Source organism: Bidens hawaiensis, unplaced genomic scaffold (assembly GCF_021521415.1).
Source record: "Bidens hawaiensis isolate Kalapana, Puna unplaced genomic scaffold, B.hawaiensis_p1.1 tig00045935_1, whole genome shotgun sequence".
NCBI classification, from domain to species: domain Eukaryota; kingdom Viridiplantae; phylum Streptophyta; class Magnoliopsida; order Asterales; family Asteraceae; genus Bidens; species Bidens hawaiensis.
In genome coordinates, this window is record NW_027498169.1 from 106,122 (window position 1) to 125,767 (window position 19,646).

The 19,646-nt window shown below is 35.5% G+C and overlaps 1 protein-coding gene and 1 pseudogene across 2 annotated transcripts; one reads left to right on the plus strand and one right to left on the minus strand.

Moving 5' to 3' along the window:
• Positions 1-5,906: 5,906 nt before the first annotated feature.
• LOC143595994 (nifU-like protein 1, chloroplastic pseudogene) lies at positions 5,907-9,186 on the minus strand (annotated as a pseudogene). Its single transcript, XR_013146627.1, has 3 exons — positions 8,850-9,186; positions 7,219-7,355; positions 5,907-6,193 (listed from the first exon to the last, which is right to left on the minus strand). The product of XR_013146627.1 is annotated as a nifU-like protein 1, chloroplastic pseudogene (transcript).
• Positions 9,187-11,683: 2,497 nt separating this feature from the next.
• LOC143595995 (uncharacterized) lies at positions 11,684-19,406 on the plus strand. Its single transcript, XM_077074874.1, has 9 exons — positions 11,684-11,782; positions 13,908-14,182; positions 14,556-14,849; positions 14,918-15,026; positions 16,588-16,811; positions 17,616-17,703; positions 17,787-17,954; positions 18,115-18,246; positions 18,648-19,406. Exons 1-9 carry the CDS (start codon positions 11,761-11,763, stop codon positions 19,280-19,282), a joined length of 1,947 nt encoding a protein of 648 aa, XP_076930989.1. The 5' UTR covers positions 11,684-11,760; the 3' UTR covers positions 19,283-19,406.
• The last annotated feature ends 240 nt before the right edge of the window (positions 19,407-19,646 follow it).

Below are 19,646 nucleotides of genomic sequence, written 5' to 3' on the forward strand. Positions count from 1 at the left end.
AATTCATCAATTGAAAATAATCATCACAAATTTCACATTTCTTTATTTTATTGCAATAATAATTTGCGTTAAATAGTGTTTTTTTGCTGACATTTCTGTTAAATGAGAGCGTTTATAAAGAGCGGTTCTATAGTAACCGATATACTAAAGAGATGATAATTTATTCAAACTACTTTAAATGAGGATGTTTATATTAGACCGATCTTAGTTGTTTTAAATGTCCATTATTTACAGCGGTTTAGTATGATTGGCACGAGACATATAGTATTTGCAGTGGTTTTTTATCTTGTTTATAGCGGTTTTACATATAGCCACTTTAAATAAATTTTAAACCACTTCGTAAGAGGGTTTTTTTTTTGTACCAGTGTCAAATTGGTGTAGTTTTGATGTAAGGTAGGTTATGTGTGTTTCGGGTGCCTCCGGGTGGTGAAGTGGGTTGTGGTTTGGCTTATTTTGTGTTTACAAAAGTATATTGTTAGAAATAAATTACATCATGAGTGTTTATGCTTCATCTTTTGTTTTATTTATTTACGTATCCCTTTTTTATTCGCTGCTGCATACCATAATTTACATATCATTCATTCAATCTTCAACATTTGCAACTAAAGAATGATTTTTAGTTGTTGAAAGTTGTAGGTGGATTAAAAAATAGTGTTAGTTTAATACCATATTCATATAATGGTCGTAATTGATGAGTTGTAACTTGTAAGTTAACAACCATTTTGAAAACTTTATATAATTTACTATTATGGCTTTGAGGATATTATAAACTATAAAGTATATCAACACGGTCTATGATAGATATATGCATGACAATATGACATTCTTAAAAGGTATGGACGATCGTTGTCATTGTGAATACTTTAGTATTAAACCCAAAACTTCATATAGATTAACGTATATCATTTGTATAAGTTACTCTATAAACTATTATATACATAGTTTACCCTACAAATAATTATATGCACATAAGCGAAAGGCGAACCTTTTAGAACAGATGTTATGGTTAGTTACTCTGAATGTGAAAAATATGTGACATAGGCGTTAATTTGTTGGGACGTGTGGACATCGGTACATTTAGGGCAACCGGCCCTAGGTAGGGGTGCAGACAGGGGTAGTCGACCCTAGCTCAGTACGTTCACCCGTGTACCCTAATCTCGTTTTTGTGTGTGTATCAGTCATATGTAATTATGTACTTGTATTTTCTAGAGCACCTGAGTAATAATAACCAGCTAGTTGCAATCATGGACGTAGGTCATACTAGTTGAGCTATGTAAATGGTTTATGTTTCGTTTTCCTTTGCGATTGTGTGCGTGACATAGTGTTTGTGTGTATTGCGATAAATTCAAGATTCTAACACGGTTAAAATAGAGGAAGTGAGTGGTGTGAATGTGATTGGCTCAAAATATATAGTCATTATATATCAAATTTCAAAAGAAACCTTTCACACTTACCACGAGCATGAAAAATTCTACCAAAACCATTTCCACAATTACCTTAAGGTAACACAGCGTGGTGTTTTCGTGATCATGGTGCTAATGTGACAGCTCCACCACCACACACACGAACCATATTAAGACACAAAATCCATCATTGGCGACATTAGTAAAATAAGCACAAACATCAATGAAAATATTGATCCTTTTATATATAACACAAACCGAACTACATCTGAATAATGGGTAAGCGAGCAACATCAATTGAAAAATATATAATCTACTTTTATTATTTTACTTTACATAGATAATTCTAAACTACTTCCTTGCCAATGTTTGAACTCAGGACCTCTTTCTCTAAGAGGCATGTGACTTTATCAATGTTTGCGCATATGTTTATTTATATAAACCCTAAACCATGTCAAGCAGTGGTTTGCACGCTTCGTACTAAAAAGGCGTTAAAAAAACAAAAATTTGCTTAAACTTAAGGAATGCTTTTGCTGAAGAAATCGAAACCCTAATTGGTGGAAATCGGGTTCGACGATTTAGTCAAACCACGTGTGGACTGTGATTGTATTTTACCACATGATTTGGGTCGTTAACACCTTCTGCTTATGAGCTCTTAACTACATTTACCTTAAGTTTAAATCTTTCAGTTATATTTCGTTTTATTTATTTAACTTTGTAGAGCATAGGGAGTCCTCAAACTTTATCCCACTTTCTTCATTTTATCTCGGATGTCACATTAGTGCTTTCCATGTTTTCTCGGTTTTTTCCATTTTTCATCAAACACTATGGTATCGTCCCACTTTCTCTCATTTCTTCCCAAAGTCCAGAACTACTTAAAGTTAGATCCGGGATAGATCGTGGTGTAGTCCCTTGTTTTATGTGGAAAATAGCCGAGACAATCCCCCCCCTGTTTTTTTCCTACAATTTAACCGACTCCTCAAGCACCCCACTCAGTGTACATAACCATCATACAATAACATAACCTAAACCGAACAATATTGTTCGTATGATATATACAAAGTATAACAAATATAAATAAATAAATAATAGTATAATAGTATAAGAATAATTTGGTATAATGTGAAAACTTCTCGTATAGTATAATGGTATAATGCTATAAAGGTAGCAGGCGAACCAAATATGAAATTAATTAAAAAAACATACAAAAATATAAAAAATAAAAAATGAAACGACAGGAAGATGCCGTCGCATATTAATCCGATGTTAGGGAATATATGTCGTGTAAGGTTTCGGTGGGATTGAGGAATGTGGTAACGGTGTTTACCGGCCGGCATATTATATAGTTATATAAGTTATGAATGAATATAACAACGGCACGTGGCATTTCCAAACCACAACAATAACAATCACATGTCACCATTTCATTTTCACTAACCGACACGTTCTATGTATTAAATGTTCCTTTTACATTGCTATCTAAATCGAAAAAGATGTGTCATATTTTAGACATAAATAATAATAATAACTGGTGTTTTGCCTGACACGTTGGGCCGGGGCAATAGTAAATCCAAGTGTTATTGGTCATACGTGTTGAAACGGTCAGTCAAAACGAATTCAGTTGGTTCTGGTTACGTGTGTTATTGTACCATAACTAAAACCAAAATAAGAAAATAATAATAATAGGGGTGGACCAGTGAGTGGCGTCAGCCGCTAAAACTTGGAAGTTGGTAAAACCCGATCGTTGTTGATCTCGGGCATTGAGGCAATGAGTCTACACAAATTCGGTTGGTTTATGTCACATTCGTAACGGTACCGAAACTAAAAAAAAAAAACAAATACAATCAGCATTCTGTTGATTTTCTAACGTTTGTTACGGTACTAGAACTAAAAGAAAACGGGTTGAGTCTACTCGAATTCGGTCAGTTTCCATCATGTTCATTACGATATCGAAACTAAAACAAAACAAAATTTATATTCGGTCGGTTTTCGTTACGTTTGTTACAGTCCAAAACTAAAACAAACCAAAAATGACTAATACGGTGCCGCAAAGTTGCCCAGTCAGGATTTTGCGACACCAAACTTCTTGTGTGTATTATATAAGAATAACTAGAAAATGATTAATACTAATTTAATAAATATTTTAAAAGGAAAAGTTCAATGTATCTCTTATATAATATGTTGACGGTTGACAGTCGGTTAGACATGCATTGATAACGGTTGCAACTTCTTGACCTAACATAAAAGATTCTAATTAAAGTATTCTTAAATTAATAATAATAATAATAATAATAATAATAATAATAATAATAATAATAATAATATGATCATGATCATAAACTAACACAGAAGATTTTAAGCCCGTCGCAAATCAATACGCCTTGTTGTTATTTGTTTGTGTCGGCTCGTTATTATCTAGTAATTTTTATCATTTTCATGTTTTTATTAGCAGAGTAGTTGAATCGAATGTAAATATTTTATCGCAGTCTCAAGCTAAAAAGTTTATTTTCTCATTGTCGGTTATTATTTCTTTGGTAACTAATTTATCTAAAAGTAGTTGATATGCATAACTTTCTAAAAATGAATTATGAATATGTTTAATGTTTATAACCTCTTAAACTGTATATTCAACTAATTTTTAATTGTTACTTTCACAAAAGCCCTTGTAAGTAACTATTTCTAGTTATATATGTATACGCTATACAGGCCGTGTCGGTTTAAATTTTGCCTAAATCCCGAAAACAAATCAAATGTACGGTTCGGTTTTGAGAATTTGGAACCGGTATGTCTTCGGTTTTTCCGATCCGACTTTGGTTCATTATTTTTAGGAGCTAAGCAGTTAATGCGGAAAAATATCGGATACTGGTCAGTTATCACAGTGAGATATCGGTAATTTTAATATAATGTAAAATTCATATATATAACAATTTAACATTAATAATTCAGTATAGTCTCCTACCATTAACAAAGTAACATTTTGCAAATTGCGAAAACACTAACGATCATAGCAAGTAAGAATTATTTAAGACTTAAAACACTAACATTAAACACTAAAAGTTGATAATTAAGACTTAAAACACTAATATCGGGATTATCGGTGATATATCAGTCAAATATTAGTCCAATATAAGTCAAATATCGGTCAATATCGTTGATATTATCGGTACCGATATTCCGAACCGATATTCTAATTTATATATCGCCAAGGGACCGATAATCGATATATCACTGATATGATATTGACCGATATTCCGAACCGATATTCTAATTTATATATCGCCAAGGGACCGATAATCGATATATCACTGATATATCGATGATATATCGACGATACCGATTGCATAGTTTAGGAGTAGATACTTCACAGAGGTGCACAAAAAACCCGAACCCAGACCCGAAATAAATACCCGGAACCGGTTTTTCTAATACCCGGGTTTTTTATACCCGAACCCGTACCCGACCCTACCCGTAGGGTACGGATAGGGTATGCATTTTGGCACTAAAACCCGAACCCGAACCGAACCCGATTTGTACCCGGTAATACCCGAAAACCCGATTTGTACCCGGTAATACCCGAACCCGAAACCGAGGTTTTCCAATACCCGAAACCGGGTATTTCAAATACCCGTTGTATACCCGAAAAATACCTGAATAATACCCCTTAAAAGTTTAAACTTTTAAAAAATCCAATCTATACCAAAAAAATACCGGAAAAAAACCCGTAAATAGGGTTTTTTCAATACCCGATAATAGGGTATTCAAATACCCGGTTTTAGAATACCCGGTGCTATACTCGACCCGAACCCGATGCATAGGGTATGGTTTTTAGAGACAATACCCTACCCGAACCCAACCCGATTACTACCAATACCCGATCATACCCGTACCCGGTCATACCCGAACCCAGTTCTATACCCGAACCCGGTTCGATTTGTGCACCTCTAGATACTTGATACGTTGAGCCCAATACAGCCCAACTTCAAAGAAAAAAAATCCAAACCCGGCCTACCTTTTGTTATAAATTATAACTAAAAAACAACTGTTTGGGCTGCTTTACGGGCCTGCCTAATTCACGCAAACCCGAACTACCAAACATGATGGTCAATTAGTCAAAATTAATTTACTAAATATATAAAATCAACTACTCAATATCAGTCCATAAATAGGTCGAATCAAGCGACGCTTAAACAACTCGAGCCTAAAAATAAATTTGTTTAATCGAAATCAAGGCCGAGCCTGACCTTGACTTGTCGAGCTCGTGCCTGCTTATATAAATTTTATTTTATATGTATTTATTAAATAATTATAATTTATAATATCATAATAAAAAAAAAACTAAATATATATTATGATAAAATAAATATATAACAAAAAGTTATATATAAATATAGTTATTAATATATAAAAATTAATTAATATAATAATAAGCGAGCTAGGCTCGAGCTCGGGTTCATATTATCTCATTTACACCCCTAATTTGAAGCCACAAGACACAAGTCTTGATTAAAGTTGATACACTTTTATTTTTAAGCGGTTCAATTTTATAACAAGTGTTTTACAAATATGCAATAATCCTATATAACAATAGCTCTAAAGGCAAGTTACTCTGTGAGCACAACATTTTCAATATCTGTAAACTTTTCTTTGATGGCTGCTTTGACACCCGACCCGATTGATTCGGGCCCGGTATACTTCACGAGACATTCCCCGCCTTTTACTGATAATACCTCCACATTTCCACCAAAGTTGGCTACCGCGGGCCTCAGTATTTCAAGATGCGCATTTACCGCCTGCTATTGCAACATATTAATACATATCATTGCTACATTATTCTTTAAGAATAGACTTTGGTCAACTTTCTAGCTGAAGTATTTGAGCGGAGCAGAGCCGGCTCGTTTGACTTACGAGAGCTCGACCTCGGCTCGTTTTGAGTTTTTTTTATAGAGCTCGAGCTTGGCTCGTGAGTGGTGTTTTCAAGCTCGGGCTCGGCTCATACTCGGGTTGTTTATTATTTATTACTTATATACGTTTTTAATTATTTCTATATATTTTGAGAAAAATTGTAGACAAGCCTAAGCTCGGCTGAAGCTCATGTAGTACCTGAAACGAGACAAAGCTCGGCTCGAGCTCGGTTGTGCTGTGACATTAACACATCTATGTCCAGAAGAGGCAAAAGTTTAAAGCTCGATAAGGCTCGACGAGCCTAAACGAGCTTCACATACAAGGCTTGAGCTTAGGCTCGATAACAAAACGAGCTTTATTTGAAGCTTAGCCACGGTTCGCGGTCAAAAAAGCTCGGCTCGGCTCAGCTCATACTCGGCTTGTTTATTATTTATTAATTAACTTATATACGTTTTTAATTATTTCTAAATATTATGAGAAAAATCGTAGACAAGCCTAAGCTCGGCCGAAGCTCGTGTAGTACCTTAAATGAGCCAAAGCTCGGCTCAAGCTCCGTTGTGCTGTGACATTAATACATAAAAGTCCAGAAGGGGTAAAAGTTTGAAACTTGTTAAGGCTCGAAAAGCCTAAACGAGCTTCCCATACAAGGCTTGAGCTTAGGCTCGATAACTAAACGAGCTTTATTTGAAGCTCAGGCTCGGTTCACGCTCGAAAAAGCTCGCTCGTTTTGAGCTTTTTATCGATCCGACCGCGAGTAGCCCGGCTCGTTTGCACCCCTACCCTACGTAAGAGATGAAACAAATCCCAAATTGGCCCGTTTGTAAATGGGTCAAAATTGCCACTCTCTTGGCATAAATTTTCTTAGTTTCGGGTGTTTAAACTTTAAACACAATAATTTAAGTACAAATCTTGCCTCGACAGTCGTTTCAGCCGGTTTTTCATCATAAACTTGAACAATTTCCTTAACGGCATCTCCAAATTTTTCTTTAAGTACTCTTTCAATCCCCATTTTCATAGTTGTTGTTGAGCTTGGACAAGATTCACATGCCCCTAATTCATATATGATTATTAGTGACATCACATAAATTATATGATCATCAACCGAAACATGTATCCAATCACTAGAAACTAATTTGCCGTAATCACACACATCTAGTAATTGAACTGAACGTTCAATGAACTTTCAGTGAACGGTTCGGCTGGAAGTTCATTTTATCCGTTCGTTTAAAAAATGAACGAATATGAACAAGGAATTCCGTTCACGAACAAAGGCAATGTTTGTTCAATTGTGAACGTGACGGTTCCATAATGTTTTCGTTTACTTCTTTTTATGTTCGTTAATGTTCATTTTTGTATATGTACATTCATTAAAGGCTTTTAATACTTTCTAATGACTTTTCTAATCTTATCATATAGATTTAAGCAAAATTATTAACTATAAAACAAAAATATATACAGGTATTATGCGATTAATTTAGATGTAAAATCAACAGATGAATATGAATGTCTGAAAAAGAACACCAACACAAGCTTCGTAGCCAAACCGAATCGTTGACACCTGACACTGACCATTCTTGGTTAGCCAAATCAAATGAAAACATTGTTCGTTAGTGTCCATGAACCGTTCACGAAGAAGTTCATTTCATTAACGAACAAGGCCTTGTTCAGTTCGGTTCGACTAAAACCTAACTGAACACAAATCATCATCATCATCATCATCATCATCATCTTCATCGTACTCGGTAAATCCCACCAATAACAAAGCTATGGTAGGGACTGAGTAGGGTAAGATGTAGACAACCTTACCACTACCCTGTAGAAATCGAGAGGCTGCTTCCGGTGAGACCCCTGGCTCGATAGTAGTTTTGTATCAAGCCTTGAACATAAGGCACATAGCACTCAACCATCGGGACACCAGCCGCTCGGTGAATGTACCGTTGTCTTTCGGCTATCAACGCCACCACATAATGTATGATTAACCTTCCATCACTTTTAACGTTATTTTCACGAAATTAGCAAAATAACGTCGAAATCAGTGCAATTTCACATAATTTCACAAACTGATTTAAACCCATGTTCATTATTTTAGCCCAAATCTTTTTTTTTTCCGTTCAAAAGTTTAAACTCAAATGCCAAAACCGGATAAACCAAAAACCGAACTGAAAATACCAAAACTGAAAACCGCAAAAGCCGAACCGAAACTGAACGTTTTCAAATTTTCAAAAAACTGAAGCGCTTCGGTTTTTGGTTCCTTTTAACTCAAAACCGACCCAAACCGAACCGAACACAAACCGGAAAACCTAATCAAACTGAAAATTGTAAGTTTGTAACCATAAAAACCGAAACCGAATGGCTTTCAAAAAATTCAAAAACCAAAGTTTCGGGCTTTGGTTTGGTTTTAGCTCAAAACCGACCCAAACTGAATCGTGCACACCCCTACGGTCTTTAGAAATAACCTAATTACTTAAATCACTATTTACACGCATCAATTTCATGTTCTAATTTATAACCAAAAAAACTAAATAATAATAATAATAATAATACCTTGTAGCTTAAGCGAAACGACGCCGTTTAGAACAGAAACAACATCAACGTTCCCACCGTCAGCAATTAAGTACGGCCTCACATCCTCTAGAACAGTATCCACGTTCTCAGGAGTGAGTTCATATTGCTGAGCTGAGTACAGTCCACCACCACTGGCTGTGGACTTAACGGTAACGGTAGTTGTACGTCTTTGACTTTGGTTGACTACAGTTTTTATTTTGTTCTTGAGTGCGAATTGAGTGGTGGTGTTTGTAAAAGATAACGGTGGAAATTGAGGTTTAATAATAATCGGAATAATAATAATAATAATAATAATAATAGTTGTTGCTAACGCCATCGTGCCGGAGAAGAAGTTTGATGTGAGAGATACTCCAATGGTTATTTAATTAAGCGACGGGTTCGTGTTTAGTAGACTGTTCGTTCAGATTTTAAATGAGCGAACATAGATCAATACGAACGTTTTCATTTTCTAAACGAACGAGCATAAATATTTGTCCGATTAGATTTTGTGTTCAGTGACGAAGTTTGGACACGAATGTCGGGGGCGGACTCAAAATGTATTTAAAAATTCATAAACGAGGGGTGTCGGGCTCAAATTTTGGTCGAAAACGGGTAAATTTACACTACGTATAAAATTTTTAGATGAAAAATGGCTGAATTTACACTGTTGCGAAAACAGGGGCCAGGGCCACCCTTGTACCTTAATATCCTTCGCCATTGTACGTGTTGGTTCGGTTTATTTGTAGGGCTATGAATTACAACACATTCGGCTCAAAATATTTTATTTTGTTTTATTTTATTGTGACATTTTTAGTCTGGTTTATTTTTCAGTTGAATTATGTTTTGAACCATGGAGTGATGGAGATGTCCACAAATAAATGGTGCTATCTTTTTATGATATGCGCTATATTATTATGTCCCATTTCTGAATGTGTGATCCGGAATTAAGGCACATGGTGATAACCGACAAAAGAAAGGGTCTTAGGGAAAGACCACATTGCTAAGGTATGTATAAGAATAGGGGAGATGAGTGATTTTAAGATAGTGAGCTTACCACAAACAATGATTGACGTGCTCATTTCAAAATTGATACTTTATTATTCCGTCACCATGTTGTTTTAGGATGATACGCAAGCAGCGGATCATGTTATTCTTAGGCTGTTGAGTGAAACTCTTGGCATCGCATATCACAAAACCCCCGCCCCGGCCCCGTATGATTTGAGGGTGGTCAAACCTAGGTAAGTGAGGAGATTTGATTTATTGGAAGATCATTATCTTCTTCATAACTTTATCGTTATTTTAACTTGGTTTTGTTATTATGTTATATCCTTCCCATCCCCACTGAACCACTAATCAAATGATCAACTTTAGAAATATCGAGCCAGATACCTGTTAAGCCATTTTTACAAGGTATGTAGTATCACCGTTTGTTTAGCCAACTTGGGAGTATTTAGCCAAATATTTTTTGAAAATCATGAAATACTCGAAATTTTGAGCCAAATACTTGTTAAGCTAGCTTTGGAAAAATTGAGTCTAATACGTGCTTCTATTATACGATAGAAAAAAGTTTATCAACAATGAATAATACACAAAAGTGAACAAGACAAACTACACATAAGAAGTGAAAAAAACATAATTTAATATATAAAGTATCCAATTGACACGACGTTATATGTTAGTCCTCCATTATCAACGAAGAGAACAAGACATAAACTACGCATAAGAAGTAAAAAAACATAATTTAATATATAAAGTATCCAATTGACACGACATTATATGTTAGTCCTTCATAATCAACGCTTAGTTATGGGCAAACATTCGAACCCACTGAAGGTCTGAGACTAATATTCATAACTTAACAATACACCTAAGGATATTCAAACTCCATTATAACAAGGAGCCAACTTCAACCCGAAACAACCATTATGCTCAAGGAATCAAACATAAAACACGCTCATAAATAATTACAACGATGGTGTTTTCGTAACTTCGTATACAACAACGTATCTTTACTCAACATTTGTCAACTAATCATACTATAGTCTTTATAAATATTTATCAACGAACATTACCAATTTCATAATTCATAAATTTTGATCAAGTCTTTTTAAACGCCGTTAGTCCAGCTAGCACGTCTCCAAAGAAAAGCTTTACATCAACTTCTCTGCTTCTTACTCAAGTTCGAATCCACTTACAATGCTATTATCCTTGGCAAGACCAAGCGTCGTGGCAACGTTGTGGATAACGTTTCGGCCCAAAACGACGAGAACACCGCTCTCTGGCGTTTTCGGGCGTTTTGAGCTTCAAAGATGCTCCTAACTAAAGACGTTTGATGAAGATGATGGTGGGACCAAGGAGTGAAACCAACCAACGAAGATGGGAGGTGGGGGAATTTTGACGTTTTGAGGCGTTTCCCACTACGTTATGCTCGGATCAAACGTAAAACACGCTCATAAATAGCTACAACGTACAATGGTCCTTTAGTATACATCAACATATCGTTACTTAACGTTTTTCAACTAATCATACTACGTTATTTATCAACGAACATTACCGATTGTGAAGTTTTTTTAAATGACGTTAGTCCAGCTAAATCTCTACGTCTAACAACTACTTACTCTAGTTCGAATCGAACTCATACGTTATGTTTTAAGAAACTATATATATAAAATCAATCACTCATTCCATTGCATCATCATCATATTATTATTATTATTCAAAAAAAGGGGGGAACACGAACCAAATTAGGGTTTATGAAGCAGCTTTCCACGAACTTGAAACTATAATAATAATAATAATAATAATAATATCAACTCCGATCACCTCTGTTAGTTTCCGTTACAATTCAGCTTTTATTCGAGCTAAACGACGTCGTTGTGATTCCAGTTTGATAAGTATGGACTGATGGCAGATGGACTCGTCTCGAGAAACAGGTTGTTGCGGTTTCGTTATAACCTAATTAATTTTACAGCTGAATTTGTGTGTTTAGTGTATTATTCATAAGGTTTTGTGCATGTTCGGTGAGTTAAGCTTTTGTCGGACAAGTGAACGGTTCACAAAGAGCTAACGAAACGGAGTTTATTGTCCGTGTTCATGTTCGTTCGTTAAGGAACTGAACTGTTCGTGTTCGCTCATTGATGAAATGAACTTGTTTATGAACGGTAAGCGTACACCTGACTGAACGGAAGTTATTGTTCGTGTTTGTTTGTTAAGGAAATGAACTTGTTCGTGAACGGTTCACAAACACTTGATTGTATAGGATTTATTGTTGGTGTTCGTTCGTAAGGAAATGAACTTATTTGTGAACGGTTTACAAACACCTGTCTGAATGGAATTAATTGTTCGTGTTCGTTCATTAAGGAAATGAACTTGTTCCTGAACAGTTCACGAACACAAACGATATATTATTTGATTTGGCTAACGGAGAGTGGTCAGCGTCAACGGTTTGGTCCGGCTACGGAGTTCGTGCTGGTATTTTTTCAGCATTCATATGCATATGTTAATTTGCATATAGATTGATCACATAACACTCATATGCATTTTTGTTTTATAGTTAATAATTTTGCTTAAATCTAAATGATAAGATTAGAAAAGTCATTAAAAAAACCTTTAATGAACAAGCATAAACAAACAAACATTAACGAATGTACACGCATTATCGAACGTTCATGAACACAATTGAATGAACATGGCCTTTGTTCGTGTTTGTTCATTTAGTCAAGCAAACAAAATTCTGTGTTCATGTTCATTCATTTAGTAAATGAGCAAGCATAAACGAACTTCCCGTCGAACAGTTCACGAACAGTTCCCAAACGTTTGGTTCGTTTACAGCCCTATGAGTGACTATGCCCAATCATTTCTGTGAGGCTTTATGCTTGTTGATGTATGTGATTGAAACTTCTTGATATGCTAATAATTTGCATTAATTGTGAGCTAATTTTCGTTTTTGTATGCTTTGAATGTGATATCTGCATTAGAATCTTGAAATTTTCTTTAGATAGTGTTGTGTAGTGAATTGGTCTGCATTAAATGGCTCTGCTTTTGTTTCACTTTGGGTAAACATAAGAAAACAACAAGGTTCATTTTCAGCGTTGAATACAATTGTCAGAGATCATGATTGAATCGGAGTTTTAAAGTGTTAATACTGATCATCTTTACATCCGTCCCTTGGGTTCTCCAATTAGTGTTACAAGTGTTGGTTTGTTTGAAAACTTGGTGTTTTTTATGATTTTGGCTGGCGGGGTGGAGTAATTATTAAAAAAACTTGCTGATAGCGGATACACTGTGTATTGAATGTTTAACCACACACACATAAGGGGAAAGAATTTAGTTATCTAATTGTTCAATAATTTTTTATAACTGTCTGGGAGAACACCTCACCGTTTATTTCTGTTGACTGTCACCTCTATCCGGTCATTAACAAATCTGCCTTGGTTTTGATCCGAATGTTGACGTCGTTGATTCATATATCTAGACAGGTGGCATACAACTCTTTTTACAAAATCCATTTCGGAATCCCGGTTGTCGAAATGGGCTGATAGCAAATGGGCCCAGCCCGAGAAACGAGCTGCACTTTTGGTTTTAGCTTAACACAATTCGACTCTATATATACTCCCTTTTCTCCTACTATTCTTACATACACTCTCGCCGCTGTTCTTATCATTTTTAGGGTTTAGTTTTCTCAATTGCATTTGGGGGGTACGCGTTGCTTTCTACATTATTCAGTAAGCACATCCTTCTGTGCTGCAGTTTGTTGTAAAAACTATATTGACTGGTGAGTATTTAAATGTTTACGCTCAATCATTATTTTGAGGATTTATGCTTGTTTATGTACTCGATTGAAAATTCCTGCTATGATACTACCGTGCCGTCAATCTGTATGCTCATTTTCATTTTAGTATGCTTTGAATGTGTAATCTGCGTTAGAATCTTGAAACTTTTATTAGATAGTGTGGTGTAGTGAGTTGATCAGCATTAAGTGGTTCTGATTTCGTTTCCCTTTGGATAATAATAAGAAAACAGCAAAATTAATTTTCTTGGTTGAATACATTTGCTCAGGGATCAATGATGAATCAGAGGTTCAAAGAGTTAGTATAGATCTTCCTCACATTCATCCCTCGGTCCCTCAAATTAATGTTACAAGTTTCGGTTTGTTAGAAAAAGTGAACGCTTTTTATGATTTTAGCTGGTGGAGTGGAGTAATTACCCAAAAACTTGCTGATAGTAGATACTTTGTGTATTTTAAACATACTAATACGGTGAAAGAGTTTAGTCATGTGGAATTAAGACCGCATGTGGAATTGAAAGATGACAATTGGTTCCCCGCTTGTCAGGTATCCAGTTGTCATTACCTTCTTAATTATAAAATGTGGTGTTTGAGATTTACTTATTATAATCTGCTTATTGCTTCTTTAAAAGAGTAGTTTTGTATAGACGTAAGCAGTTTCGGTAAGTAAATTCAAAAACTCTCTCAAAGCAGCTAATGATTGTATGAAAACACAATAAGCAGAAAAACAGGTTTAATAAGCAATATCAAACGCCCTTTATCTGCTTGTCCTTTGAGTCAGTTTTGTTGTTTATGCTCTCTAGAAACAAATATTTATGATATAATGTTTTTTAATTCTAGTCTTTAGACTTCTAATATAGGTTTTGGAGATTGAATGATGGTATATTATGATATCTCAACTGAACTATACTTTTTTTCAGGTTCCTTTTTCTGATATTGAGTTAAGAGAAACTATTTCTCTAAACTTTACGGATCCGATCGCGAACAAAAATAGTGGTACTGAACTCCTCAATTCTAGCATAAAAAGATCCATGAAGGGACCAAAATCAAAAACTGTTGGTAGCATCGAAAAACCTTTAGAGCCTCATAAGAAGTTGAAGGCTGAGATTGATTCTCATGATCAGAGTCTATCAAACGGGGGTCCGAGTAAAGAAGTGACACCTGTTGGTCAAACTGTTGATACAATTAAGAAGCTTGTTCGTGGAAAGAAAACGGTGAGTTGAATTTCTCTAGTAAAATCGCATAGTTTTAGGTTTTTTTTAAAATTAATTTACTTGTGCAGCCCGCTAAGCGAGCGAAAAGTGTTGAATCGAAGCGTCCCGTGAATACCTCTGCAAAAAAGAAAGGGACATTATCGGCTGGTTCTAAAGGCTCGAAAGCTTTAGTTAAAGGTGTGTAGTTATTTGAAATATTAATTCAATCTAATATACCCTTAAAGTTTCATAATATCATATTCACTCTTTCATACAAATTCTCATAAACGAGTTAAGCCGCTCGTGAGCTGCTTGAGATCAGCTTGCTAAAGCTCAATTCGGAGCTTAGCTTAAGCAAGCACGCTTCCGAGCTTGAGCTTAAAAATAAGCTTGTTCACTGACTTGTTTTTAAAATAGCTATTATTATTTAAAAGTTATGATAAATTAACAAAAAGATATATAAAGTTTTAGATATAAGCATCATCATCATCATCGTACTCAGTATATCCCACCAATAGCAAAGCTATGGTAGGGTCTGAGGAGGGTAAGATGTAGGCAGCCTTACCTCTACCCCATAGGGATAGAGAGGCTGCTTCCGGTGAGACCCCCGGCTCGATAGTAGTTTTGCATCAAGCCTTGGACATAAGGCACATAGCACTCAATCATCGGGACACCGGCTGATCGGTGCATGTACCCTTATCTTTCAGCTATCAACGCCACTACATGATGCCTGATTAACCGTCCGTCACTTTTAACGTTATTTTCACGAGATTAGTAAAATAACGTCAAAATTAGTGCAATTTCACTTTTGCCCACACGAGGGTTCACACATATATACATCATATGTGCGCACCGCAAGCAGGGCTAAATCAAACGAGCCGAGCTTCAGAAATAAAGCTTGTAAAGATCTGAGCTTCAGAAATCAATCAATCAATCAATCAATCATACCCAGTAAAATCCCACCAACAGCAGAGCTATAGGTAGGGTCTGGGGAGGGTGGGATGTAGGCACACCGTACCTCTATCCAAAGGAATAAAGAGGTGGCTTCCAGAGAGACCCTCGGCTCTAAGAACATGTGTATGAAGCCAAAAAAGGAAATCAAAGTTTAACAGTTATATAAAAACCTACTACTAATTATAATAGTATTAATAAAAAGGTCACAGTTTAACCGCAATATAAAAGCTAATAATAATAATAATAAAATATGTAAGGGAAATACCATTATGGTATGTGACCTAAATAAGTTAAGTCTAAGCCCTAAGGTATTCAATTCTCTCTAAAAATCCTTAACTTTAATTCTACTTCTCCACGAATTCCTATCCTCAACCATGTCCTCGGAGAGGTTTAGGTCTATCAAATCATGCCTAATCCTCTCATCCCAAGTCAATTTCGGTCGTCCTCTACCCCTCCTCCCCTCTATAGTAATGTTTTCAGAAATAAACTTCAGAAATAAAGTTTTAGATATAAGCATTTTAATTATATATATATATAAACTTATTATAAATGTATATAAATCAAACGAGCCGGCCTCGAGCTTGAAAAACTACGCATGAGCTGAGCTCGAGCTTCAGAAATAAAGCTTGTAAAGATCTGAGCTCGAGCTCTCGTAAGTGAAAAGAACCGAGCTCGAGCTCCCTTAAGTAAAGTGAGCCGAGGTGAAGCTTAAACGAACTAATTTTGTTTCATAACAAACAAAGTCAATTACTAAAAACAACTTGATTTATTGAAGAATTTAAAAAACAATGTTTTCATCACACAGCTGCAGGTGATTTGGCCCTAACAACGACTCCTATTGCCGTTAAGAGAAGGCGTGTGAACCCAGAACTGTCTGCTCCTGTTGTTCTGGGGTTGCAATGTATGGCGATGACGGTCCCCAAAAACAAGAATTCTAAGCAGTTAGTTACTGCAAGCCCTCAAACCAGGGGTGAACCCGAGCCACCTCTATCAGGTGTTCCATTGGTGTCTAAGACAACCGATAAGCAAGTAAGTCAGGTTGTTATAACTTATAAGTTTTACTGTATTAAGTAATCATTTCTTTTTTATATGATATTTTCACTGTTTCAAAAAGACAAAAAGTTAAATATTAATACTGTGAAATTTTAAATAATATACACATGTAAATAATTGATCCTTTTTTTTATATGACTATTACTAATATATATCAATAGAAACTTTGGTGCCGCAAGTGGCTTATTGGGCCACTTGGTGGCACCGTATTGGTCGGTGAGCTTTGTTTTTTATTTATTTTTTTATCTTTTAGTTCAATAACCATAATAAACGTAATGGAAACTGACCAAACGTCAATATTTTTTTTTAGTTCCGGTACCATAACAAACCTGAAAGAAACCGACCGACTTCGCCCAGACTCGCGGCCTTATTTAAAGTCCATGACCGACAAGGCTCGACATTTACCAACGCACGAGTTTACAGACCGACCCCCTCCCAAAAATAATAATAGTAATAAAAAAATTGGTTGTTAAAACTCAATTTTCAATATTTTTGTTTTCGTATACGTTAATGTTTTTATATGTTAATTTGGCGAATTAATTTTTGGGTTTTAACACTCAAATTCTATCTCGTAACAAACGTAGCTGGTACTGACCGAATTCGTGTTAACTCATCGTACCAACGCACGAGTTTCAACGCTAGGGTTTTGCCAGCTGCCCCGGCGCAACGCAGACAAACTAGTTTTGAAATAAAACACTAGTTAATGTGTCGACATTGCGATCGCTAGTTTTTTTTTTATGTTAATGGTTATATGTATAGATCTCATTATTTCTCATGTAGGTTACGGAAGCTGACTGCGACACATCAGCAAGAAGAAAGTGGGGAAGGACATTCTCAAGGAATGCTAACCGCAAGACTCTCTTGACGTGTATAATCTCAATATCTTTTAACTTATTTGCATGAACTTTATGTCTACACATTAAAGTAACGAACTTATTTTTATGTTTGTAGTAAATGATGCAAATGAAGAAGCCAGTGTAAGTAAGTCGCCAGGTAGATCGGAGTTAGAGTTAGCTTTGCAATTGCAACAGACAGGATGTAAAAAACCGGTGAAAGGAAAACGAGGAAGAAAACGTACGATTAGTTTGAACACGGAGTCTTCACAGATTTCACCCCAAGGTGAACAATCACTTTATTAATAATAATAATGATAATAATAATAATAATAATAATAATTTTAATAATAATAATAATTTTAATAGTAATAATAATAATAATAATATTAACTAAAAAGATCTATCTTTTTTCATATTACTCATTGTGTATGTATTTTCTGTAGATCTTCAAGGTACTTCACGTGCACAAGAAGATAACGGAAAGTCTAAAAATCTTGTTGATAAATCACTCGAGACAGAGCCTGATGATCGTCAACCTATTATTAACTTAGTTCAAGCATCACGTGTGCCCGCTGGTAATTTTCTGGTTTTTTAATTTTGGTTAAAATTCATGAGTTTTAAGGCAAACTGCACAAATTAGTACACTTTTTCATGATTTTAGCAACCAACTATAGTTTAAGCTCAAAATATAAGACACCAACTTGCAATCTTGAATCGTTTTTAGCAACCGAGTTAATTTATATTAATATTGGTGACATGGCATGCCATCAATATGAATTTAAAAGTTAGTTTTAGATACAGTTTTCTAATTAAAATTAGTTAAAGTTGGATCGGCTGCAAAAGTCATGATAAAATACAAGTTGAATTCTGTTAATACGAGGTTGTTTTACGCAGTGCATGATTTATTGATTTGTCACCTGATAAGTGTTTTAAAAGTAAATTTACAAAGAAAAGATCATTTTTTAAGTTGTATAAGTTTATTATCGGTATCTGTTTGACGGTTATTCCCTTCTTCATTTGCATACAGCAAACAAAGATCAAGGCCCGAGTTTTGTAAAAATGAGTGCAGCGTGGAAATCCATTGAGACAATGGAAGCATTCCATTTATTTCCACAGAACCCGCACTTCGGTCCTCTTAACAGCCTTAACGAAAGTGCTCGGGAACGCACTGCAATTCACAAAATGGTGAACTTTTCGACCGTTTTCGAGGACGTGTGCCGTTTACGCCAAAATGATCCACGAACCAAAATTGAAGAAAAGCTTGAGATCCTTTTGGAACTGGAAACTCACGGGTTTGATGTCGGTCCGTTAACATCCCGTTTGAAGGAAATGCTTTCTTTGAAGGATGAAGCGGAAGCACACAAAACTGGTCTTAAAGAACCAAAAGACAATATCGGGAGTGAGCGCGCTAAAATTCAAAAACGCAACAGGGACATCACGGTGATCGATACACAGGTTGACGAACTCCGTGCTAGACGTGAACAACTCGTGAAGGAAAATGAAAAAAGCGAGTTGAAAATCGATGACTGGGAAGAGATCGTCGATGTTCATGAAAGAGCGATAGGCGAATGTGATCGGAAGATCGATGATTTAGCAACCGCGCCTTTTTAGTTCTTTTTAATATTGTTAAGTACTCTTAGATGCCCTGGTTTATTTTGATCCTTGTAATGGACAGTTTTGGATACTGTTATATCTTATTATCTTATATCAGTCGAATCGGGTTGAAAGCAGATTAAATTCTAATTACTTTATAACGATACTACCAAGTTGAAATGTGACTCGGGTATGAGTAAACAGTGGGTTCGGGTCATAAACGAGTGTTTTATAATGATAATAACATCTTAATTGGGTTTGAGTTTGGAGTAACAACTGGCTTGGGTCATAAACGGGTCAACATGATAAGACAGTAAAAAAGTGTATAAACAGGTTGAACCTCGATAAAAAAAAATTTTCGAACAGCAAATTTCATTAAACC